We start from the raw sequence: 25,578 nt of genomic DNA, 5'->3' as shown, positions 1-25,578 counted from the left end.
GGTCACAAAATGAAATCATAGGCATACTTTGGAACTACAGTTAACTGTAAAGGGCTTATAGACATTAAACAATCATAATGACAATCTCTGAAATTTTCTTAAATGCAAGTAATACTTGTAGCATCATTTACACTCACTTCCATATTCATATGCTTTTTAAATCAATGTACAATCAATTACTTCTCTTCTCGCACCTTTGTCAACTTTTCAAACCATGTTGTATACTTTCTTACTTGAATTGCGGCAATGAAGAAATCAAATGAATATGATAAATCTAACTGATCTCCCACTGATGTTACTCACTTGGCCATGGAGATGTCAAAGAGGCCAAGGAACTGCTTAAGGGAAGTCTGGTACATGACGTTCACCATGCTCATCTCAGTGATCAAGAAGTAGAGGATGCTACCACGAGTGGCGACTGTGAAGCATAGAAGAAGGGTGGGAGCAGAAGTTCAGTATAAAGTCTAATCATTGCACATAACATATAGAAAAGTCTTCTGATTTAAGTGGACGGAATGAAGGTGAGTACATATCACAACCAGATATTGGTCAATAAAAGAGAAGAAAAGTTCACTGTTCATGAAATATGACGACCCAGCCACTTGAATACAACGCACGATACTTCAACACTGCAAAATTTTATCTCAAACTATCAAGGGAAGAAGTTTCAACTACATGGATGTCAGATTCAATGTTTTCATTTATGCTTTAACTTTTTTCTCTCTTTTTTTAGAGGGTATTTATTTTTTATCAATTCTGGAGGAAAATGAATAAAATGGCGTGAGTGGGCAAAAACAAGTTTCCTGAACAACCTCCCATTAGCATGCAAGCCATGTTCATCATTGGGACTTGACAACTGATACTTAATTGTTACCATGACAACAGGAGTTTCTGACTTCGATGCATTGGCTACAGTCATCCCTGCCAACCCACCTGGTCTGAACTCCTCCCTGGCCGAGTTAATCTTGATCTCCGTCTCGGCAGCGATCTGCAGCTTCTGGCTGACCTCCTCAGCCGTGGACTTTGTGACCTGAAGCACGGTGATGAGCGACTCGTCATCCACAAGGGAGCCCTGCGTGCTGGTCAGGCGGTAGAGGAGGTTGTCCTCCAGCTCCTTCATCTTGCGCTTGTTGGAGGTCACGTCTTCCACCAGCTTGGTCCGCTCCGCCTCCAGTTCCTGTTCATGAGAAAGAATGCTAACTGTTTCTCATCCCAAACATAATAATACTAGGCAAAGCATCTCTCTGATTATGATGACATTAATACAAACATGCTCACCTGTGAGAATTGCGTTCAATCTCACACACAATTAGGATGTTGTACTATGACAGATTCTAGATCAATTGTCACCCTCTCTACAAATGTATTTGGAAGATGCAACTGCTGATCTACCCTTTCACAAACATGCTGGAAAAAGGAACCACTAGGATTTAAACCTGTCATCTTTTGCTTTCCAGGCAGCAACACTACCACCAGGCTATCCCTTGTTGCCAACAGTTACACAGTGACCTTGGTACTAAATATCTGGGGGTGTTTCATAAGGCTGTCCGTAAAGTTTTGAACGACTCATGAGCGACTGGTGATCAGTTCTTGTGCTGAATTATGGAAATTCTGATAAGTATAGCACATCAGCACTGATCACCAGTCGCTCGTAAGTTGTTCGTAACTTTACGAACAGCTTTACGAAACAGGGCCCTGGGCTCCTTAAATTTAGACAATATTACACTAAATAACCCGAGACAGAAAAGACTTCTTAAATAAAAGAAAGAGATTATGAATTAATTATCTTTTTTAACATTTGATTGGAAGTTCTTATCATTCTACAAACTGCAATGAAACTGTTTTGACGATCTGTGAGGACTTTCAAAACTTACACTCTTCTCTGTAAGGATGACACGACCCAGCAGCTGGTCCTCCAGTCCCTTCATTGTGACGGTGAAGTCGATAATGGAGGTCTTGGCACTGATCTCAGGGGTGTAGGCTGGGTTGGGCAGCTTGGTGGTGACATACAGCCGGAATCCATCCATCACATCCACTTCCTTGTCTCCTACTTTAACCTGCCGCAGACAAGGATGAGAAAACAAACTAGACTAGAAATGTCGCTTTGGCGACTGGTATGCCTCCGCCATAATGCATGATTTTCCCAATAGGTCTAGATAGTACATGTGGACAATGTGTGATTACATTTTCACAAAATTGGTAAAATATTGAAATGACAAGTTTGTCACAAATGTGTTGAATGTTCACCTTCCTTAACCTAGGTTTAATTGGATGAATAGGAGAGCATGTATCTAGGATTTAAGGACTTTAACTTGACTTTGACCCATTCATACATTTAGGCATTGAGTAATTTTCAAGGTACAGGTGTGGAGAAAAAGTGCAATTTCTGAATTGAATAGTAAATTGTTACCATTTTCATCTGGCCCTTGACCCTAAAATTCATAAGATAATCACTTTCAGGTATAACATGCATAATATGTACTAAGTTTCAAGATAACTTGAGCCACTTCGAGATATGGAGGAAAAAGTTAGTTCAGCACTTTCACTTGATCTTTGACCTCTTGACCTTTGAGGCAAAAAAAGAAGAAAAAAAAATTTCCAGAGAATTTCTATTAGGTTACACATGCATATACCAAGTGTAAAAAAATAATAACCCTGCTTTTGCATAAATTTGCACAAATATGAGGGAAATAGTAAAATTGTGAAGTGTTGCACTTGACCTTTGACCCCTGACCTTTGACCCCATGAACCCTACATTCTCTAGATAATCACTTCCAGTCAGTACATGTATATACTATGTTCCATGAAGATACCTTGAACAATTTTCCAAGGCACGGAGGAAAAAAAAGAAGTTTTGATATTTTTACTTGACCTTTTGACCTTTGACCTTTGACCTCATGGCCCAAACTTTCACCAGAGAATCTTAATTGGGTAATACATGTATACACTAAGTTTCAAGAAAATATCTTCAGGCATTCAATAGATATGGCGAAAATAGTGAAATTTCATGTATTTGACCCTGACCTTTTGACCTTTGACCTCATGACGTAAACTTTCACCAGAGAATCTTAATTGGGTAATACATGTATACACTAAGTTTCAAGAAAATATCTTCAGGCATTCAATAGATATGGTGGAAATAGTGAAATTTTATGTATTTGACCTTGACCTTTTGACCTTTGACCTTGAGCATGTGCACCCAAAAGTTGATAGGCACAACTTCACCCCCTAATACACATACATGCCAAGTTTCATTAGGATACCTCAACAGGTTTTGATAGTTACCTTGTCCACAAAATTCATTACGGACGGACGGAAGGACGGACGGACGGACGGACGGACGGACGGACGGACGGACGGACAACCCGAAAACATAATGCCTCTGGCACCACTTCGTGGCGGAGGCATAAAAATGGTGGTGGTATTCTTCATTTCATCCTAATTTTGATAGAGTTATCCAATCATTCCTGATGGCTTAGTTTCACAGCAACATCTAGTAAAGTTCAGTATGTATGTCAGCGAAAATGTTGATAGACCTAACCTACTGAATCTCACCACCAACAAGTCTGCATAGACTCTGCTTGAGCAATACAGAGTGTATTTGCAAGGTAGCAGAATTCTTGTAAGTAAAAAGGCTCTTCTTTTTTTTTTTTCCAAAGTTCTGCTTCCGCTGGAAGTAAGGATGACCTACCAACAAGCCCACTGGGGCCTCACCTTGAATGTGCTGCCGCTCTTGATGTAGTTCTTCTCCAGGACGTTGTCCAGGGCGGGGTCCAGCTCTTCCCCAACGTCCTCAATCATGAGAGGGCGCCCAAGTGATAGGCAGTCCTCAAGATGGGTCCTGAAGTACTTGTGGTTCAGGGATGTGACCTAGAACAAGAGATTGCACACACAGGCAAAAAACATACTCAACATTAAGACCAACTAAACAAACAAAGAAAAAAACAAAGGCAAATAAACTGTTGACTAGTTTCAAAACTGAGTAAGATGAAAAATTGGAGTTGTGATATCTACCTCTTTGGGAAATTATAAGAAAGCATATGCTTACTAGCACCTGTCAATGACAGGACTATCATATGTTTCAATGCATTGCATGCATTCTCTAATCATTTTCTCTTAAGAGAATGGCATGACAGTATATAACTGCACAGTGGAAGCGAACTGGTTCATTCGATGAGGTGCTGGACTATTCATAATCACATCAGTGTGAACTACATGGAGACATTTTGCCGTGCGAGAATAACCTTACCACAGCAAAGCATGGCATATGCTAGTAAAAGCTACATAGAATTACTGCTTGAGTTTACCGAGCTGTCATTCCTCAGATGCAGCAAGCTTGGTAGTTAGACTACCAGTAGAAACTGGTGTTGTGTTGGGAAGGAAGTCCCTGATTCCCAATTCTTTCATTATGATACACAGAGTACGCTTTGCCCTAGTCAATGGGTTGGTTTTTATTTTTTAAACTCTTCTACAGGATTTCATCATTATGAGAGTGTCATCAGCTTCATCACTATGACTTTGGTCTCCAAAATGCAACTTCTACATGCTTGGGATGATTCTAAGCTTTGAGACAACGCGAGGGATTGACAGTTTATCTGTCACAGAAGTAAACAATTGTGGTTATACTGACCTGCAGCTCGTTGGCTGCCTCCCGGTTTTTGATCCAGATCTTGCCCTGGCCCTGGGGGTCAATGAGGAGGGGGAAGCGGGATGCCTTGGTGACGATGATGCCGTTTTGGATGGACAGCTCGTCGTTGGGCAGGCCCTGTATGTTCCACTCCGCAATCTACGAGCCAGAGAAACAAAAATGAAAGTGTTAAAATGGATGTAATACACAAGAATGCACATTAGTCTCACCTTGAGCACCTCAGCTACAATACCTATGATGACATTGGCTGGTTGTTGTCTTCCACAGCCATCAAGAAATACACTCTCATAGGGGCTATTTGAAATGCTGGCAACAGCGCTGTAAGAACAGCCTTTAGTAAGTAAAGAGACTCTTGTCATGACCTTAGCACTTTAGATAGAAAGTTTTCAGCAAACTCAAGATAACAGCCGCAGAAAATGATATCACAATTTTATCTACAGACTTGTGAAAAATTTGGAGAGATTTAAAGATTTCATTTTAAAGTTAAACAAAAACAGTGAATGAATATGCAAGTCCATCCAGTGCAAAGCAATGAATCTCAACTGAGCAGACTAAAGTGAAAAAAAATGAGAAACACAAAGCAAGAGGACAGATAATGATTCACAATTGTTGCGTTATGACACAGAGAAGGCCTACAGGATATGCTCCAGTTTTTCTGACACTCCATAATCAAGCATGCCCCTCGGCTGCTCACCGTAGTGTTGTCCACCAGCATCTCAATGAGGTTGAGGTTGGCTGTGAAGGGGATCCTCCTTGTCTTCATCTCCTTCTGCCAGTCCTTGAGGAGTTTGCTGCGGAAGGCTTGGTTGAAGGGCCCCGAGTAGGACAAGAAACCGGTGGCCATCAGGACATCACCGACGAGCCTGGAGGAGGAGGAGGAGGAGGAGGATTGGTAAAAACACACTCCTATGTCACACCCCCCTTATTTCCAGTCACATGCAAGGCATCAGACCAATTTTTGTGACTGATGTTGGCTAGTATTGTCCTATAACTGCACTAGAAAAAGTATCACTGGTACAGAACCAAGTGGGATTGCACTGAATGGACCTGTGCAGCACTACAAAAACTCAAGTTTTCAACTGATAGTGTGGTTTTGCATTGGCAATTCCCATGGACCCCACAGATGAAGCATTGCTATTGTGGTGCTCAAGCTCAGCACAGATACACATAAACATCCCTCATTCAATCTAAATCCTAAAACATCACGATCTTTTCTTGTAGGACTTTGTCCTAAGCAAAAAGGAATAAATAAATATTGCAAGTCAATCTAATCATTGTACACTGTAGAGTGCATATCCAAGTCACATTTTAATTGAGCACATAAGAAAGTTTTGAACATGAACAGAAGTGCAAAATAAATTTGGAAAATATGACATGACCACAGCAACAACAACAAAACAAAAAATATATGCTATTTTATCAAGTCTCTTATTTTGCCCTTTGTTAGGTGATGAATGATAATGAATACCTTTCCCATCATCCCACTTTTCAAGTTCGAATTTTAGTTTCAAGATGAACAATGACAAGGGCATTATCTGTGCCAGATTTCAGCAAAAATCAACACCAAAGTGACTGTGAGTCAACATGGCAGACACAAAAGCTCTGACTGACTGACTGACCTTCCAATCTGAGCCTTGAACTCCTTGTTGGCCTGCGTCCAGCGCTCCTTCTCTCCACCCAGACCACTGATGAGAGTGGAAGCAGCTTCCATCTTCCGCCGGCAATTATCCGCATCATCCAGCAGATCCTGCAGAAACGAACGGAAAAGTTTCGGTCAGAGTCAAGGTTGAAGCATTCAGTGCAAGGAGAAGGATTCTGATCACCACACAAGGACTCACAAGGAAATCGCAAGTAAGATACACTTTTTGGATAAATGTGTTTTGGGGATGAAACAATCATCTCATGTATAGACAATCATCTCATGTACTTCTTTATCATCCTTTTCCGTGGGTGTGTAGGCAGTCTTTGCAACACGCATTACATCTAAAATCATAGATGCAGCATTCACATCACATATATATGGTACGTCAATGCCATAAAGTTCAAACCTCAAAAGAAAACCCCCAAAATCTGTGCAAAGTATTTTTTGGTTTATCACCTGTGCTTACCTTCCATAAACGTACCCCATCATTCAAATTATCATAAATTTCACAGTCATCATCAGTATCAGTACCACCATAGTCATCTTGATAATTGTCATCACTACTATAATTATCAATAGCACCATCATCGTCTTACAGTATAGCAATATTTGCTACATAAAACCCTTTCATCACCATCATCATCATCATCATCATCATCATCATCATCATCATCATCATCATCATCATCATCATCGTCATCATCACCCTCATAATCCTCTTCATGATCAAAAGAGCATCAGCCTGATCTCTAACCTGTTTCTTCTTCATGGCAGCGTCGTACTCTGCCTGTGCCTCGTCCAGTTCGGCCTGCTTGGCGTCCAGCTGTGCCTGGGCCTTGGACAGGTCACTGTTGGCCACGGCTAGCCTGGCTTCTTGGACAGCCAGATTGGCCTGGACGTTCAAGAGAATTGTCCAGTGAGGGGAGGGGGCAGGGAGAGATGGATAAAAGACAACACAAAGAGGCAGCGAGAGAGGAAGATGGAGATAGGCAGAACAGAAGAGAGAGGGAGATATGGAGAAAGGGAGTAAGGCAGGGAGGTGGGGTGAGGAGAGAGAGAACAGAAAACAACATTATAGGGTCTTTCATGGAATATTAATAGTGAGCTTATCAATTCTTTCCAAAGAGTTATTGTCCACACTGAAAACAGAAACACCCAACCATTTCATACATTATGTTTAGATTAGGCAAGTTGTCTAATGATAAACAGTAAAGTTTGAAGTTCCTTTTGTAATTTTTCTCTCCTACAAAATAAGAGGTGAACTTGAAATATGGATGATATTACAGAGAATGAAAGGCAAGAGACAATTTAAAATGTTGTGCTGATATATTTTGCATGCTAGTGATTCATAGCTGGAATCAAACTTGAATTCTCTTCACCTAAATCTGACAGTGACTGCACAGTAGGTTTTATTGCTGATTACAGTAGAAAGAATTATGTTGCATTACAACATGGAATGGAAAATATTCACTGAATATCCATTTCATCACAACTATCAAGGAGAGAGACTTCCACACATTTCATCTTACACACAAAAGTGCTTTAAATAAAGATATGCATGCAACACAGAGTGAATATGATTCTACTCTTCATTAAAAGTACATGGGTAGTTGTTTGTTTCTATACTGTTGTTATAGACCTCAGCCCCTTTTCTGGGTTATGTTTGCATACCTTGAGTGGCAGTACTTCCTTGTTGATGCCGTAGAAGAAGGACATTGCCTTGGCCCAGCTGCACAGACCAGCAACATCACCACACACCTGTGTGAGGAGAGAGATTGGAGGGTTAAACAGCCTTATTTCACTTAGTTACAGAAGTACAATATAAAGGAAAACTTCTAAACTCAAACAAATGTTGTATGGGTGAAAATAAAGTGATAAAAACAAAACATCTACACGGTATGATATTCCAAACCTGATATCTTTAGTAAGCTTGCAGTCTGTCCCCATGTCATGATATTCAATCTGAATCTATCTTGATAAATCACTTGATGACTTTATGGATCATCTAATTTCTCTTATCCATTTCAGAGTGATTAGAAGCACTGAAAAATATCAACTAAACATATAACCACAGATTCCTTGCAGGATGGCAGATCTTTCACATAGCTTACCACAAATGGCATTAATAGGACCAACAGCTGACTACTGAATACAATCGGAATTCATCATGTAGATGAACCAGAGATACAGATATCTCGTATCTACATCAGAACACAGTTTATTTTCTGAAATGTGCTCATGTAATCATGTGCTCACAGACTGAATAGATATACAAATAGAGAAATAAAGATGGCATAGTGAAATGTTCTATTATAGTTAATTTTTGCATTCACACAGGGAAACTTCATTCTGTGAAGGATTTATTAATCTACACGGCTCTGATGAGAGAAGCATCATCTTTTTCATGAAAGTTAGTAAAAGAGTTGCAGTTCTCTGTTTTTGCACTCTCCTTGTGGTACTTTAGTATGAGCTGCTCTGCCGGCAGCCTGCACTGTGTGAAGAATGTGAGATATGACACACCTTCTTGGCTGACTCCATGTTGAAGTCTTCCATCCTGAGGTAGGGTTCTAGCAGCTCCACAGTCTCACCATTGATGGAGTCCTTGGGAAAGGTGAGAAGACCCTGGAGGAAGCCGGCACTTCCCATCAGCTGCAAGGGGGAGGGGTGAGGTGGGGGAAGGCATGGTGACTACTCAACATCAGAGCTCTCAAATGTAAGGGTGGACTTTTTTTGCACGGAAACACACCCCCATTTCAGCCCACTGAAGAAATTCACGAAATTAAAATTGACATGAACATTCCTCATTTTACAGTATCTATCTGTCTATCTATCTATCTATCTATCTATCTATCTATCTATCCATCTATCTGTCTATCTATCTATCTATCTATCTATCTATCTATCTATCTATCTATCTATCTATCCATCAATCTCATAATCTCTTTATCTTTATATAACACCTAAATGGATCCTTGTCATTTGATTGGTGGTTTGATATTGATCATTTGTTCCATTTTACTGATTACTGGTTAGATGTTTCATCTTTTACCTCATGAAATATTCGGTCCATTGCACTCATAAACATTCATTATTTGTATATTCTTCTCCACTCTCCATCAACCCCTCCATCTGTGTGGGAATACACACCTTGAGCGACTCTGCCCAGGACGGCACCGGGCTGATCCTCTCCGGGTCGGGGGAGGTCGTGCTGATCTTACGCTGGAAGAGCAGCAGCACGCAGTCCATGATGCGCATGATGAGGTGGGGCGGCTTGCCCAGCTTGCGCACGGTGGAGATGTGGGCTGGCTTGATGGTGTTCAGTGCTGCTTCGGCCTCAGCGAGGGCGGGCTTCGCCGCCTCCAGTTTCTCCTCGGCCACCACTTTGTCAGCCTGTGGGAGAGGGTTGGAGATCATTGCAAAGTCAGATTTCCATGACCACACTATTTGCCTTTTGCTAAGAGAAATTCATGATCTGCACATTTGAGAGGTTATCTTAAGTAACTTGCAAACAAAAACTGTCACTAAACCATCTTGTAATCACTACCATAAAGTTATGACTTGCAAAGTTGGATTTTATGCTCACATACATTTCTCTCACTCTCTTGGTCTATACATCTTTTGTATATAATCTGGTTTCAAAAGTAAACCAAATGAAATGAAATATTGTTTTGAAATTCCAACATAACTAAGATGCCATCTTGAGGTCCTTACTTAACACCATTATTTCTCGATTAGCTGCCATTTTCTTGCTAAAGATTGTATTCTTTAATTGCCGTCTTTACTTCTGCCACAACATGAAAGGTCTCCATCTTGTGGAGCAAACCTCTACGGTCTACTCCTAGTTTCATGGAATCTTAACCTTTTGTGTGCCCAAGCATTTAGCTTAACGTGCCAATCACTTTTTTTTTTTTAGCACTCAGTAATACATCCAAACTTGAATCAGTAGTAAATTGGCAAGCCAGCTTGGGTACAGCAATGTGTCACACTTTGACTGGAAGGTCTAAGTGATACAGCAGGGATTATGGGGATTAAGTAATCTCTATCCACTGAGATTTAGTTTCCAGATGTGCCAACAGCGTGCTCTTGTGTGTAAGGGTTAAGCTGTAGTGGAACTGTCAAAGTACTTGAGCTGCTGCCACTGACAGACACAGAAATACTCACATTGATCTCATCCACAATGGCCTGGGCCTTGTCCTTCACCTTCTGGACCTGAGACTTGACCTTTTCGGCCGCCTGAGCTTTGACCGTCACAGCCGACAACACCTGGAATGAAAGGTAGATAGTATATGTGAAGAGTCATGGTGTGGCTGTGATATATACAATATAATTATGATTATATACATGCATTTCACAATAAAAACAAAAAATACCTAGGGAATCCTCTTCACAGCAAAGCCTGTTCCCTAAAAGGGTCCCATAATTACTAAATATATAGTTTCTCTTTTTGAAAATATATTGGATTTAGACTGACAAAGAAAATTATAGATGCAAGAGTGGACAGATTTTAGTATGGAAGCAAGATAACAAAAGAAAAAACAAATCAGAATGTAAAGGGTTTTGCCAACATTATAACCAGACACCACAGTAAGGTTATTGTAGTGTTGTTGACCACTAATGTGGTCTAGCGCCCCCTGTTGTTGAAATGTAGTGTGAACACCAGAAAATGGCAGAATAAACAGCCAGAAGTGAAACGCCAGATTCACCGTGATATTTCTCTTTATTGAGTCGTCCGAGCTGGTAGTCAGTAGATTTGTTAGCCTCTGACACAAATCACACAACTCTACAATGGCGACGAGAAGTTTGTAATGTGCTTAAGAGCCCATGTTTGCTGCAGATCAGCGGGCCCCAACGAATGCTTCCAGTACATGATAGCAATGCAGTAATTCATCCCTGTAGTCCCATGCATTGTCTTCCATGGTGTCAACGAGTGCATGACGTCGTCACAGTGCAGTGAGTGAGTGAGTGAGTACCAGTAGTCTTCGTGGCAAAATCGTGAAATAGGCCCCACCGCAGTGCGCGTGCACCCGTGCGTTAGCAAGCAAGGTTAGGTTAGGGTTAGGGTTTAGGGTTAGGTAGGGTTGTATTTATGGTTAAATTGGCCATTAAATTAGTCAAGGGACATTAGGGAGTCCTTCCGAGAATTAAAAGTAGAAGACCAAAGAAAAAAACGGGAGAAAGGGAGGACGAAAGATGCTATGCTGTGGAAATCGGCCCCACCGCCGTATGCATTTCGCGTAAACGCCGTTTGGTGGGGCCGCATTCACGAGTATTATACTGTGGAAGAAAGCCCCACCGCCGTGCTTACCTACCGATGAACGCCACACGGTGGGGCTGAATTCACGAGTATAAACAGGCGAGCCGCCGTAGTATTTGTACGGACACGCAGTGGTGGGGCCTATTTCACGAGTATGCCGTCTTCGTTTGTTTTTAAATACAAGTAGGCCTACACAAGTAGAATGAGTGCCTTACCAGCTTTTCCACCGTTTGTTGATACCGACAACAATCCTGGCCCTCAGTGGACCAAGTGGCTAAATCGCTTTGAACGGTTAATGGTGGCACTAGACATCTCATCAGCCAAACGAAAAAGAGCCCTCTTGCTCCACTATGCTGGACCGAAGGTGGACGAAATCTTCGATACACTCCAACACGTAGGTGACGACGATGACTATGACAAAGCTGTCGATGCCCTAAACAAGTATTTTCAGCCAAAGTCCAATTCGATGTATGAAGTGTACATCTTCCGCCAGGGAAAGCAAGAACAAACCGAGTCCCTTGACCAGTATGTCACTCGCCTTCGCATGCTTGCAAAAAACTGCAAGTTTACAGATACTGACAGGGAGATAATGGCTCAGGTAATCGCCCACTGTCAGTCTCCTAAACTCCGTAGGCAAGCCCTCAGCAAAGGGGACGATCTAACACTGACTAAATTGCTGGATATTGGGCGGGCTCTGGAAGCCAGTGAAGTACAGGCCAGAGCTTTCGAATCAACAGACACCACTCACAATGCTGTCAACGCTACAAGAGGTCGCAGTCTTCAGCGGAATAGAGGCCGCAGACCCCCAAGGGCGAATAAGTCATCCCAATTCAGAAGTTACAAACAGGACGGCCAGAAGCAACATGTCCATAACCAAAATGCCACACGTCCTCAAACGACACCCAAGCCTTCTGGGACATGTTATTACTGTGGAGGCCCATACCCCCATCAAACGTCCTGCCCAGCAGCAGGAAAGCAGTGCAAGGCATGCAACAAGACAGGCCATTTCGCCAAAGTATGCCGTTCCTCATCACGGAGAGGGAAAATCAACAATGTAAAGGATGGCGATGATGTGACTGGAACCAGTGTCAACCAACCAGACGATGAATATTCATTCACCATTCGAGACAAAATCTACAGTGCTCAGAACGGACACAAGCACTTACCCACTACACAGCTGACGGTTGGTGACAAAGGAATGGAGGTGATCATCGATTCCGGGGCGACAGTGAATATCATGGATGCACCCACATTCCATGACCTGAAAACCTCGCACAAGTTCAAACTGCATAAGGCCCATTCACATATTTTTCCGTATGGATCGGATGAGCCCATTCCAGTCATTGGTGTTGTGAATGTGCCTCTCCAGACGAAACAACACACACGCTGTGATGCAGAATTTTTTGTCGTGAAGTCCAACACAGGCAATTTGCTGAGTTTTGAGACTGCATCTGTGCTCAAATTGATCACTGTCAACCAGGTATCTACCACTCGGACTGACGAGATCTTCACGAAGTATGCAACTCTATTCCAGGGCACAGGAAAGGTGAAGGGAAAACAAATCAAGCTACACATCAATCAAGAGGTGAGACCAAAGCAACAGAAGCATCGTCGTATCCCGTTCCACACGAGAAAGGACGTGGAGAAGGAACTGGAGAGACTAGAGAAAGAGGACATAATCGAGAAAATCGATGGACCTACCCCCTGGATCAGCCCCATTGTTGTAGTACCAAAATCTGATGGACAGGTACGCATTTGCATTGACATGAGAGAAGCCAATCGTGCCATAGAACGAGAGAGACACCCAATGCCGACGCTGGATGAACTCATAGAGGACATGAATGGTGCAACAGTCTTCAGCACTCTAGATCTCACAGCAGGCTACCACCAGTTTGAGTTACACGAAAGCAGCAGATACATCACCACATTCAGCACTCATGTTGGCCTCAGGAGATACAAGAGACTGATGTTTGGAGTCAACTCGGCTAGTGAAATTTTCCAGGCTGCAGTGGCTGAACTCCTGAGTGGACTAGATGGTGTGAAAAATGTGTCAGACGACATAATCATCTACGGGAAAAATCAGGCTGAACATGATTCCCGACTGAAAGCAGTGCTAGATCGACTCAACTCCCACAATGTCAGACTCAAGAGAGAAAAGTGTCAATTCTCACAACCCTCTGTGACATTCTATGGTCATGTCTTCAGCAGGCAAGGATTGAGCCCAGACCCCAGGAAAATCGAGGCCATAATCAATGCTGACGCCCCTCAGAATGCTAAAGAGATGAAGTCACTACTAGGCCTGGCATCCTACATATCCAGATTCATCCCGGACTATGCTGCACTTACAGCACCCCTTCGAGCATTGACTCATCAGGATGTACAGTGGACTTGGGGTGAGCCGGAAATCAGAGCATTTGAGAAACTGAAAGAGGTACTGACAAACGCACAGACAATGTCATACTTTGATCCAACCAAACCCACAGTACTACTGGTGGATGCGAGCCCCAAAGGCCTTGGTGCGATGCTCTGCCAAAACAACCGACCGATTTCGTATGCAAGCCGATCTTTGACAGACACCGAGACCAGATACTCCCAGACGGAGAGAGAGATGCTTGCTGTTGTGTGGGCAGTGGAACGATTCCACCTCTACTTGTACGGTGCTCAATTCCAGGTCATCACAGACCATAAACCTCTGCTCAGGATCTTTGAGAAGCAAACCCCTATGTCTGCCAGAATTGAACGGTGGAGACTGAGACTGATGCCGTATAACTGCAAATTGGTGTACCGACCTGGCAGAGATGAGGAAAACCCAGTCGACTACTTGAGCAGACACCCAGACAAAGTAGAAGTACGCTCACCAGACAGAGATAGCCAGTACCTGAACTATGTTTGCAGCCATGCAGTACCCAAAGCAATGACATTGGCTGAAGTGACGCAAGCCACACTGGAAGACGAGAATCTCCAACTTCTGATGACAGCCATTGAGACACAGAGACACGAACATTGGAACAGGCCAGAACTGAAGCCATACCAGTCAAGCAAAGAGCAATTTTCGGTGCATGAAGGCGTGATCCTCAGGGGAAACAGACTAGTACTCCCAACAAAATTGGTCAACAAGGCAGTAGACCTGGCCCATGCCTCACACCAAGGAATTGTGAAAACAAAGAGCCTCCTCAGAGAAAAGGTTTGGTTCCCAAGGCTGGATCAGATGGTGGAAGAGAAGGTGAGGTCATGCATACCCTGCCAAGCTGCCGTATCAGATGGAGCTGAGAGACCAGAACCCCTCAGAATGACGGACCTCCCAGATGGACCATGGCAAGAAGTCTCGGCTGATTTTCTCGGTCCACTACCATCAGGTGAATACCTGCTAGTTGTAATCGACGACTACAGCAGATACCCGGAAGTGGAAATAGTTTCTTCGACATCAGCCAAAGCAACTCTTCCTGCCCTCGACGCAATATTTGCTCGACAAGGTGTGCCGGTTACCGTCAAAAGTGACAATGGACCTCCATTCAGTGGCCATGAGTTCAGTGCATTTGCCGATCACCTGGGATTCAACCATAGAAAGGTGACGCCGTACTGGCCTAGAGCTAATGGAGCTGTTGAACGGTTTAACAGAGCCCTTGTGAAAGTTATCAGAACAGCTCATACTGAGAGACGAAGCTGGAAGCAGCAACTCTTCAAGTTTCTCAGAGCTTATCGAGCTACACCCCATTCGACAACAAATTTGTCACCGTGCCAAGCCCTGAACAGACGAGAGATGAAGTGTGAGCTGCCACATATCACACTCCCCCTGCATGAAGTGGACTCAGAGAGCATCATGAGAAACAGAGACAGCATCCAAAAGAAAAGGATGAAACAGAATGCTGACAAAGCTATGAACAGCAAACACAGTGAGGTGAAAGAAGGTGATGTTGTACTGGTCAGGCAGCCAAAGTCGTCAAAGGCTAGCTCTCCATTTGACCACAGACCACTGATCGTTGTCAGCAGAAAAGGCAACTCTGTCGTAGCCAGGAGAGGTAACTACGTCACAAAGAGGAACATTTCGTTCTTCAAGAAGGTGAATGCTGAGGTACGCCATGATGACGACCCTCCTGACTCTGATGTCGACGACATCGCAGACCGACGAGACGACATTGCAGACCGACGAGACGACATCGATGACCTACCTGCAGACGACAACGCAGGCGATGTCAACCAACCCCAACGACCGTTCCGGAGGACCCCAGTGCGACGATCCAGTAGATGACGTCGACTGCCGGTTCGATCCTACGACCATGAACCTTGAGCGGTTACTGTATTATTTTTGTAGATTTTAGACCTTTTGATTTTACTTGTTTGGTTTTTTTCTAAAAAAAAACAACAAAAAAACAACAAAAAACAAAAAAAAAAAGAAACATAAGGAAAGATTTGGTGAACTAAAGAGTTTGAACATTCAGGAAGATTGAATAGAAACTATATGAAAGTTCATGCTGGACTTACAATTGCATGATACGAACTTTGGACTCCACATTCCGCGGTCATTTTACGCTATGCTGATCCGGTTGCGAGTATCCTGCTCTGTATACCACAGGAACTCGGAACTCTGAACTCTGAACTCTGAACTCTGAACTCTGAACTCAAAATGCTGAGCTCTTTTTTTCTGTGAACCCAACAATCTGTTTTATTCACCAGATTGTTACATATTTTTACACTCTCAAGACATGGCGCTTATGTTAGACAATTACCGGACTGTGAAGTTTTTGGAACGTGAAGTTCACCCTTATGCTGTCAAGTGTTTCAAGTGTTACAAGCATTTCGGTGTTTTAAGAGTTATCATGTTTTAATTGTTTCAAGTGTTTCAAGCCAAAACTTCTGGAATTCTGGAGTTATCTCGAAAGAAACTTTTGAAAAAAAAATGAAGAATTATTTGGAAACCATATTTCTGATAATGTGCATTACAGACACAGCACAGATTTCATATGTTTCTGAAAGAATGGTTTTGGATAAGTTTTAAAACAAAAAAAAAAATAATAGGATGTTTGGAGTTAAAACAGAACAAAGCAAAACAAAAAAAAAGGAAAAGGGTGATGTAGTGTTGTTGACCACTAATGTGGTCTCGCGCCCCCTGTTGTTGAAATGTAGTGTGAACACCAGAAAATGGCAGAATAAACAGCCAGAAGTGAAACGCCAGATTCACCGTGATATTTCTCTTTATTGAGTCGTCCGAGCTGGTAGTCAGTAGATTTGTTAGCCTCTGACACAAATCACACAACTCTACAGTTATTTTTGTGTTTCTTATAAAATCTTTCCTTCAAAACTAGCAAGCCTGTATTAAATAAGTTTGGGATGCCTTTACGCACCTCCTCAGCCTTCTTTGAGGCCACAGCAAGGTCCTTCTCTTTCTCGGCCAACTGGACGCTGAGCTCAGCCACAGACGCCGAGGCCTCCACCAGCTTGTCCAGTCCGGTGGTCATGCGGCGGGACAGCTCGTTGATCTCCTCATACTTGCTGCGGTAGATGTCCTTGTAGCCGGCGATGAAGGACAGGTAGGACTTGGGTGTCACGTGGGTAGCACGACGGAATCTGCATGAAGAGAGAGAGAACAGACAGAATAAAAATTACTAAGTTCTCATATGGCACAGTGTGCCTGGTTGATACTGTTTGCTTACTATTGCTAGTCACTTGGGATGATCAAACCACAAGGGAATGGCCTCATTCGCCTGTTTTTCTTGTGTGGGATAAGAAATGAACCACTTTACCTTGCACCCTGCTGTTTGCAATGAATGAATGAAGTGGGATCTTTAACGTTCCTCAGTCGTGAGGTAATAGAAAGTTCAATCACTATTTGCTATTCCTGAAAGGCCACAGCAACTGGGCTGATACTTTCACAAAGATCTGAGAAGACATTTCATATCCTTGATAAGAGAATGCTGTTGGTTGCAATTACAGAAACAGGTCCTTTAAACATATCCTTCATTTACAAAGAGGAAATGATGGAGATACTATGGTCCTTAACACTCCCCCATTGGATGACTCTGACTGCACAACTATCATCTAAACAATGATCAAATGTCTAAGATTTGCAAGAGGTATGGCTAGTGATGAAGAAGAGCCGCATTTTACCCTCTATTCATTTCAATGGAAATCCTTATTTCATCAGAGGTCTGAAATGAAACATGCAAGCTTTGTCAAAGGGCAGCATCAGACTGACCTCTCAAAGTAGTCCACGCAAGACTCAGCCACCCCGTCCTGGAAGGTACCCATGGCCTGCTCCACTTGCTTCTTGGTGTCGTCCGTGCAGACGATGTCGAACGTCTTCAGGAAGTGGTGGGAGACAGCAATGAGGGCGTCCTTCGGCCAGCGGCTGAACCAGTCCATGGTGCAGCCGGAAATCAGACCGGGGAACTTGAGGGAACGGTTGCGGAATTTCTCTCCAACCTATAATTGTAGTGGGAGGGGGAAAAGGAGAGTGGGAAGAGGTCAAATAACATAAGAAAGTTATCATTTTATGCAGGCACTGAATATGTAGAAAGAGCATTGTTACATTAATTCTATACTATGGGTCAGCCACAATATCTAAACTTTTGTCTTAACTCTGCCAACATTGGACAAGCAAACACATCATAAATTCAATATGAGCAACCAGCTACTGATTATTTCTTCAAATCATATTGGTGAAGTCCCCTTAAAGAAAGCAAGAAAAAGTTTCCTTTACAGCACCTTTATTTCATGTCAAATGAACACTTATGCTAATTGTTGTGCTGACAGAATGTAAAAATCACACATATAAAACCAAAAGCACACCAAAAAAGTATTGTTCCAACATAGTAGCTAAAAAAAAGAAAACATGTTAGGAAAGTCCTGTGGTGGCAGTCAACTTACAGGAGAGAAGCAGAGGACAACGTGAAGGTTCTGTCTGGATCTCGTGATGAAATAGTCGTAGAGATTCTCGCCCGTCGGCGGTCGCCGTGGATACTCCTTCTTCATGACGGGGATCAGCTCCTGCGTGATCTCATCAATCTCATCACGGGCAAACAGGTTGGAGACCTTTGGGGATAGGAACAGGTGCAGGAGAAGTTAATCCATGTAAGTTGATATTCCAAGAATGAATGGAATGACAGGAATGCTTGTGTTGCATTGTAAGATAAACAGTGTGTTAGTGTGTTGCCATTAACATCGCAGAAACTTTTTGACAATTATTACCTGATAATGTCTGTTTCACTCTAAATACTCACAACAGTAACAAAAATTTCTCTTCCTAACCATGCATTTTGTCAATGTCATTGACCAAATGGAACTTTGTCTGAACTATTACAATTTCCACTGTGTGGGTTCAGCTCAACTACTATAATTCAAGGTCAGTCATGGATGTGCAACTTGTTACTGGTACTGGAGCCATTCTTGTAGCAAAGCAACAAACAGTTAACCATTCATGAAGTTGAAAAGTCCCTCATTAATGGATGGTCGCATCCAGTCTCCTCCTCCTCACCTCTCCTGACGACAGGACATTGTTGAGGTACTCGAGGAAGCTCTCATCCTTGATCTCATTGTCGGTGAATATGAAGGTGATGCCTTTACCCTGCTGGCCAGCAACCCTGTACAGTGTCTTCAGATCCTCCATAAGGTTGGATGTATTGTACGACCTGAAGAGAGTCCACACATGAAACACGAGTCATTTACCACAACTACTGCTGTGTCAAGTTGAAGTTTTACAACTCCATACTTTAAACATTCAGAAAAAAATAAGTTGTATTACCTACAAGGTTCAATACTAACTTATCTTTTGTTGGTGGACCATCAAAGAATATTTTTTTTTCTTTAAAAAGGTTGGTCAACATCTATTTCTCTTGTAACCCAGGGCTATCAGGCCACCACTCATGTAGAGCCCTGCCTACAGGATAACAGGAATTAAACATTTGTAAAGACTAGAAACCTATGTTTACTTCAAAACAAAACACGAAATACACATTTGTGCAGGAAGGTTGTTGATTTACAGTTGATTTCTTGGTGAAAGTGGGAGATGAAATCATGTCACACACTGCCCCCCATACTCCAGTTCAGTATGGCGGCTTAATTCAGATTCACCATGGTTGTTACGTGATCTCACAACACCAAATCTCACCTGGTGAGTGTGATCTGGAATGTCTTGTAGCCAGCAATGAAGGATGCCAGACGAGTCAAGCTCTGCTTTCCCGAACCACCAACTCCGACAAGAAGGGCGTTACCACGAGCAGTACGGATGATGCGTGACACCTACAGAAACAGAAGAAAAGTAGTAATGTTCATTTCAACTGACACAAAAAATGTCAAATTGTTTATTTACATTTGCCAGGTATCATGGGTGGATACTAATAGTGAAGTACACACTGTTTTAGATACATTCTATTATCACTAATATAACATCCCCTGTCATATTTAAAAGCAGAATCTTGAAAATTTGAGAGATGAATACAGAGTCATGAAATTCTAGGCCACGAAGGCTTTCCTCTTATATCTGCTTTCCTTTTTTTGTTTTTTTTTTCAAAATTAGTTGTATTTTCTATGAGAGCAACACAACAGCGGATTCTTGAGTTGCATAACACGTACCTTTTGTTACAGGTTAGCACAAAAACATCCCATGCCTATACAACCATCAAGTTTTTGTGAGGATTGTCTGGATGTCAGGAAGAGGAGAGTTGGGGTGATTAAACCCAGGGTGGGTCACATCTATCAGTTTAAAGTAGAACGTCTCACCTTGACCAAATGAATCATGGCGTCCTTGAAGAACACCAGGTCCATGCCGGCTCCACGGATCTGCTCGTTGTACTGGGACATGAACATCTGGAGGCGCTCCTCCAGTCCACTGAAGGATGGGATGGGCTCGTAGATCTTTGGCATGTCAAAGTCAGCATCATCCGGCTCGTCTCCTGTGGCCTCAGGAGCATCACTGTTCAAGGAAACAAACATGCAAAGGACCCATCAAATACTGTTTCGGCAAAAGAAAACAGTGCCAGAAATACAAATAAAGTCAGATCTGATGTCGGGTTATTTGTATATTTGATGCATCTGTGGGAACACTGACCGACTGCCTTTGAAGCTTGTTGGTGCATTCTTTTACAAAGAAAGCGGTGCATTGGCTCATTATACAAATAAACACATATCTGATGTCAGGATATTTGTGTATTTGGTGCATCAGAGGCTACACTGACTGCCTTTGCAGCTTGTTGGTATACATTGACAACTCTAATGAACTTCATAGATGACACACAGAATTTTGAAAATTACAAAGGATATTACTGCATTGAAAATGAATAAAATAATCTAAATTAAATGAAAATGTCTACAACGTAGTTCTGATGTACTTTCTCAACCAAAGCCAGTACTTTATGATGCAAACTGTTAAAAAACTATTTGCGTTCTGAAAACAATGAATGCATCTTTGATTTTCAGCTGAGTGACCACTGACCACTGTCCCCTTTCTACTTACCGGAGGAAGTCCACAAAGTAATGGTCCTCCTGGCTAGTGTGGAACAGGTCATCCCCAAGCTCTTCCTGGACAACACGGCCGATGGTCTTCTGGAACCACTCGCAGTCCTGCGGGTTGGTGAAGCGGTCGGCGATGACCCGCATGCACTCGTGCTTCCAGAGGGAGAGCAGGATCTTGGGGGAGGTCACGACCTCGCTGAGGGTGTTGATCATGCCCTGCCAGATGCGGGACAGGTCGCGCAGGTTGAAGATGTAGTGGAACTTGGCTGGTGTGGGCAGCATCTTGATCTGATGGGGAAACAGGGCAGGACGGATTAGTCAGCATTAAGGACTGAATCATTTCACTTGCTAGATAAATTCAATTTGTTCTAATATCCTATTCAGAAATTCATTACAGCATGCCGCCCATACCACGTTTGGATGCAAATTGTTAAAAACATGATATAAAAGAAGTGATGCCCTGACTTCCAAATTATCAAGAGTACAAAAATCTTGGCATGAAATTTGTGCAAACTGAGAATATTTCACTTATGACAATTAGCTAAAAATTGCAGTAGGACAAATAGCTTATGCCCAGTCTGATGACAGAGCCCTGAAAAATAAACCATTATCATCCAGCCATTAAATTGGTCAGTCATGAAGCAATGCAGCTTGAGATGTACTATTATGGTTCTGTGAGTCACTTTATTTCAGATCAGTGTAAACAAATTACAAGACTATACAAATCTAGTTTTTAATTGTCAATAGAGGTAAAATTGTTACAGGAATGCAGTTCAACAACATAGTAAATGTATGCATACTTTGATATGAAATGCCACATGGCGATGACAGTTCCATGACATTGGCTCCTGCAACAATTGCTCCCATGAAATATCTGCATGCTAAGTCAAACATAAAACCTACCCACAAACATTACCCTAACCCATATCCTAATTCTCACATGAAACTAAACCTAAAACACTATGACAACCCTAACCTTAACCCTAAGTCCTTGGAGACAATTGTCGCAGGAGCAAATGCTGTGTCACCGTGGGAACGACAACATACTTGATTGAGACAATATAAATAGATAGTTCTGTCCCACCTTCGTAAGTTGCCAGAGACGGCGGGTGACGGGGACCAGGGCTTTGGCCAGTTCCCTGACATCAGCACTGAATCCTCTTTGCTCACAATAATGACCAGTGCTTATCACACCTGTTTGATGAAAAGACAATTAGAGAGATATACCATCATCACTCCATACCTCAAACTTATCTTCAGAAAGTGCAATGAAGCAGTTGTAATTGATGTTGCAATACAAAAGTGGCAAATGGCAAGAATGCCTACGATTCTCATGAATTTTAAGAGATTAGGGGCATTAAGAGTAATACAGCAATTTTACTTTGATTAGAAAGAAGAAAAACCTGAAAAAAAGAAACTGAGAAAAACAGCCTTATAATGCTACTTCTCACCATATACTCAGATATTTCGGAGAAAGTGCAATCTTAATTCCTAGACTATTTGTTCAAACTTGATGAAAGCCTTTCATTAAGTTGTGAAGATGATGCTTTTGATACATTATTCTTCCAAGCAGCACTACAACCACAACAACAAGAACATCACAAATTTCATTCAAGCACTATGTTTTGACATTTCTACTGAGTAAGTGTTCACTGGGACTAATGACACAAAAGTGTTGACATTTTAATCTCCTCTGCATTGCCCCGTCTTCTCACCAAAGATCTTGTCAATGGAGGGGTTGGAGGGCAAGGTGCAGTTGAAGATGGAGAACTGCCTCTTGAGGCGCTGCGGGATGTCATTTCGACCTCCTCCGGGCTGAATCATGGCAGCCATCATCTGGATGTCAGCAATGATGGTGAAGTCTCCGGGCTTCTCCAGGTTGTAGAAGCCGCTGAACTCCATCATCTGGCGCACGATCTCGTTCGTGATCTGGGATTTTGCATCAAGTCACAAAAGAGTCAAATAGAATAGCAAGGAAACCGAAGCAAATGATGACTGTTGGCATATTGTGAGGTGATCAGTGCTTTGCTCAGGGTCTTGAGGTGACCTGAAATTTATTCTCGTTGTAACAAACACCTATGAACCTCCAAGCCATTTAGCATGCTGGTACAGAGTTGTGCAAGATTCCAACACACAATACCAGCTGGCAACTTGACGCTCGAACAATTACTACTATGTACCAATAACATAACTGCTGACAACAGGGCTAGTGAATGAGCTTTTCATTATGACTTAAAACATAATCTTCAATAACTTTCCTACCAAACTGTCAGTCTGACTATACATCCACCTACAGGGCATAGTGAAAAGGTATTACTTGAAATTGGCAGGCATATAACAAAGACTACATGATTACATCTTGTCAAATCAGGTCAAGTTAAGATAGCTGTTAAAAAAAATAAATAAATAAAATGAATCTATTATTGTCATATAAGATATTCACAGTACCTGGTCTCCCCACTCATTGATGATGGGCATGTTGATGTCGTCAACAAAGACAGTCATTTTCTTGCCAGCAGGAGGCCCGTAGGTGTTTCCAACTCGCTTGTCAACATAGCTCTCAATGGTTCTCTGTATGGACAGAAGAATTATCCTTCTAATGTCATTCAAGTCAGTGAAAGCTGCAATATAACGATACGGTCAAACAACAGTGAGAATGGCATTGGCTTAATATTACCAAGGGTACTGGGTTTTGGAAGGGTGCTACATTTTGCTGCACTCTGTTTGTAAGTACATGACTCACACACACAAGACAACAGCACTGTAGAAGTTAATAAAGACTTTCATATTTGCCAACATAGAGGTAAACAGGTAAAACTCTTTTTGCTCTTAACCTGTGAAACCTGAACTGTATGACGACTGCAGACTCTAAATGCATCCTTTATTTGCATACAATTTGTGACACCATTAAAGTGTGATATGACAAAGGATAAATGATCACTGACTCACAACACTCTACTTCAATCAATCTCTTCAAGTGCATGACCACTCATTAATGGCTGAAGCTGATTCAGGTCTGACTCAAAAAAAAGAGGGGGGGGGGTGCCTGATAAAGGAGCACATTAGTAAATCTTGATCAACATCCTTGTTTCTTTTTTTTTTTTTTCTTCCTCCTTACCTGGAACATCATTGGTGTTGTGGCGGATGAGAAGTTGAAGCTCTTGGCCATGTGCACCTCAGGGTTGTATTTATCCATGGAGCCCTTGATCATGACGGTCTTTGCCGTACCCTGCTCTCCAATCAGCAGCACAGCCTGAAGATCACACACACACACACACATGAAAAGCACATGATTACAACTTTGGAGGAATCAAACTCTTTAGGATTTCATCTCCTATAATACAGATGATCTCTACATGAAGGAATGAAAGCTCTCATATACAAAAGAACAAGGAGTATCGCATTGGTCAGTAACTACGGTGTATATATGTATTTATTTAAAACAAAACAAACAAACTTGCTACAAATCATTTCAACATCATGGCTTGCTGACAACAAAAGAAATCCAAACTGTAGAGTGGATTTTTTTTGCATGAGTAATTTTTTGCTCTCAGCACAGTAGAAAGAATTTCAAGTGTTTTCAATCCCTCAGAATCAAAGCGAAAAAAAAAATATTATTTCAAATCACAATTGGTAAAAATACTTGCACTTCAATTTTTGCACTAGCTTCATGTTGAGCATAAATTGCCCCATCAGAAAAACTTCCCACTTTTACATTATTATGAGAATATTGCAAGCAAAATCAGAGACTGCACCCAGTGAGCTCATTACCTTGGACTGCTTGGCAATGGTCTGGATGAGGAAGTCTGTCCTGACGTTGTCTACGTTGGGGACCAAGATTGAACCATACTCTGGGGTGGAATCTGGAGGGTAGATCCAGTCCTCAACACGCTTCTCCCAGTGCACCCAGTTTCCTAAATTTTTTTTTATGTGCGTGTGAAAGAAAAGAAAATAAAGTTTGAGTACTGAGCATAACTGAGTATTAAGTATCTCAGTATCTATCTGGGTACAAGTATCGAGTATCAAGTATTGAGTATGAAGTACGTGTCCAAGTATAAGTATTTGGGAATGTTGTTACAGCCACTCTCATTAGCAATGGGCGGGACAATTATCTGATCATATGCATACAATCATAATAGACTGGCATTTTATATTTTTTGTCCTTGATCTTACACTGACTGCAAACTGGCACTGCAAAAAGAGGAAAACATAAATTCACAACTATCTCAGCTAACACGAGCCGACTCCAATAATGTGACATATTCATACTTCTGTTGTGAAATCTACATGAATGGCCCTAAAAACAAAAAGGCATGAGAATGTGAGAGTGTGTGTGTGTGTGTGTGTGTGTGTGTGTATGTCTGGATGTATTCTATGTGGCGACTGAGGAAGTATTTGCATATTTATGAGCAAGCTACCACAGGATCAACTGCTTTAAAACTCCCCTTATAGGTCTAGGCAACGAGGGTAAAGTTCCTTGCCTAAAAGTACAACCATTGCTGCCAGGGGACTTGAACCAGCGACCCCATAATTGAGAGGCTGTGGTCTAATCTACTGAGCAACAGCGACTCCTTGATCATAATAGAA

General features: G+C 42.2%; 1 protein-coding gene across 1 annotated transcript in view; it reads right to left on the bottom strand.

Annotated features, from left to right (window-relative positions):
• LOC140232555 (dynein axonemal heavy chain 5-like) overlaps positions 1 to 25,578 on the bottom strand; it is an 89,182-nt gene that overhangs the window by 8,271 nt on the left and 55,333 nt on the right. The window contains exons 44-67 of the mRNA XM_072312651.1: positions 24,763 to 24,905; positions 24,110 to 24,244; positions 23,440 to 23,562; positions 22,707 to 22,920; positions 22,076 to 22,185; positions 20,993 to 21,279; positions 20,260 to 20,452; positions 19,649 to 19,779; positions 19,016 to 19,169; positions 18,409 to 18,573; positions 17,738 to 17,964; positions 16,887 to 17,109; positions 10,452 to 10,553; positions 9,438 to 9,680; positions 8,811 to 8,939; positions 7,962 to 8,048; positions 7,045 to 7,182; positions 6,268 to 6,395; positions 5,343 to 5,511; positions 4,631 to 4,786; positions 3,715 to 3,870; positions 1,875 to 2,057; positions 934 to 1,177; positions 304 to 418 (exon numbers count right to left, since the gene is read on the bottom strand). Coding sequence (XP_072168752.1) covers positions 304 to 418; positions 934 to 1,177; positions 1,875 to 2,057; positions 3,715 to 3,870; positions 4,631 to 4,786; positions 5,343 to 5,511; positions 6,268 to 6,395; positions 7,045 to 7,182; positions 7,962 to 8,048; positions 8,811 to 8,939; positions 9,438 to 9,680; positions 10,452 to 10,553; positions 16,887 to 17,109; positions 17,738 to 17,964; positions 18,409 to 18,573; positions 19,016 to 19,169; positions 19,649 to 19,779; positions 20,260 to 20,452; positions 20,993 to 21,279; positions 22,076 to 22,185; positions 22,707 to 22,920; positions 23,440 to 23,562; positions 24,110 to 24,244; positions 24,763 to 24,905 — 3,955 coding nt within the window. The remainder of the gene's footprint in view (positions 1 to 303; positions 419 to 933; positions 1,178 to 1,874; positions 2,058 to 3,714; positions 3,871 to 4,630; positions 4,787 to 5,342; positions 5,512 to 6,267; positions 6,396 to 7,044; positions 7,183 to 7,961; positions 8,049 to 8,810; positions 8,940 to 9,437; positions 9,681 to 10,451; positions 10,554 to 16,886; positions 17,110 to 17,737; positions 17,965 to 18,408; positions 18,574 to 19,015; positions 19,170 to 19,648; positions 19,780 to 20,259; positions 20,453 to 20,992; positions 21,280 to 22,075; positions 22,186 to 22,706; positions 22,921 to 23,439; positions 23,563 to 24,109; positions 24,245 to 24,762; positions 24,906 to 25,578) is intronic.

This window comes from Diadema setosum, chromosome 9, assembly GCF_964275005.1.
Source record: "Diadema setosum chromosome 9, eeDiaSeto1, whole genome shotgun sequence".
NCBI classification, from domain to species: domain Eukaryota; kingdom Metazoa; phylum Echinodermata; class Echinoidea; order Diadematoida; family Diadematidae; genus Diadema; species Diadema setosum.
The sequence above is the reverse complement of the archived record's forward strand: the minus strand, read 5'-3'. Positions and strand labels throughout refer to the sequence as shown.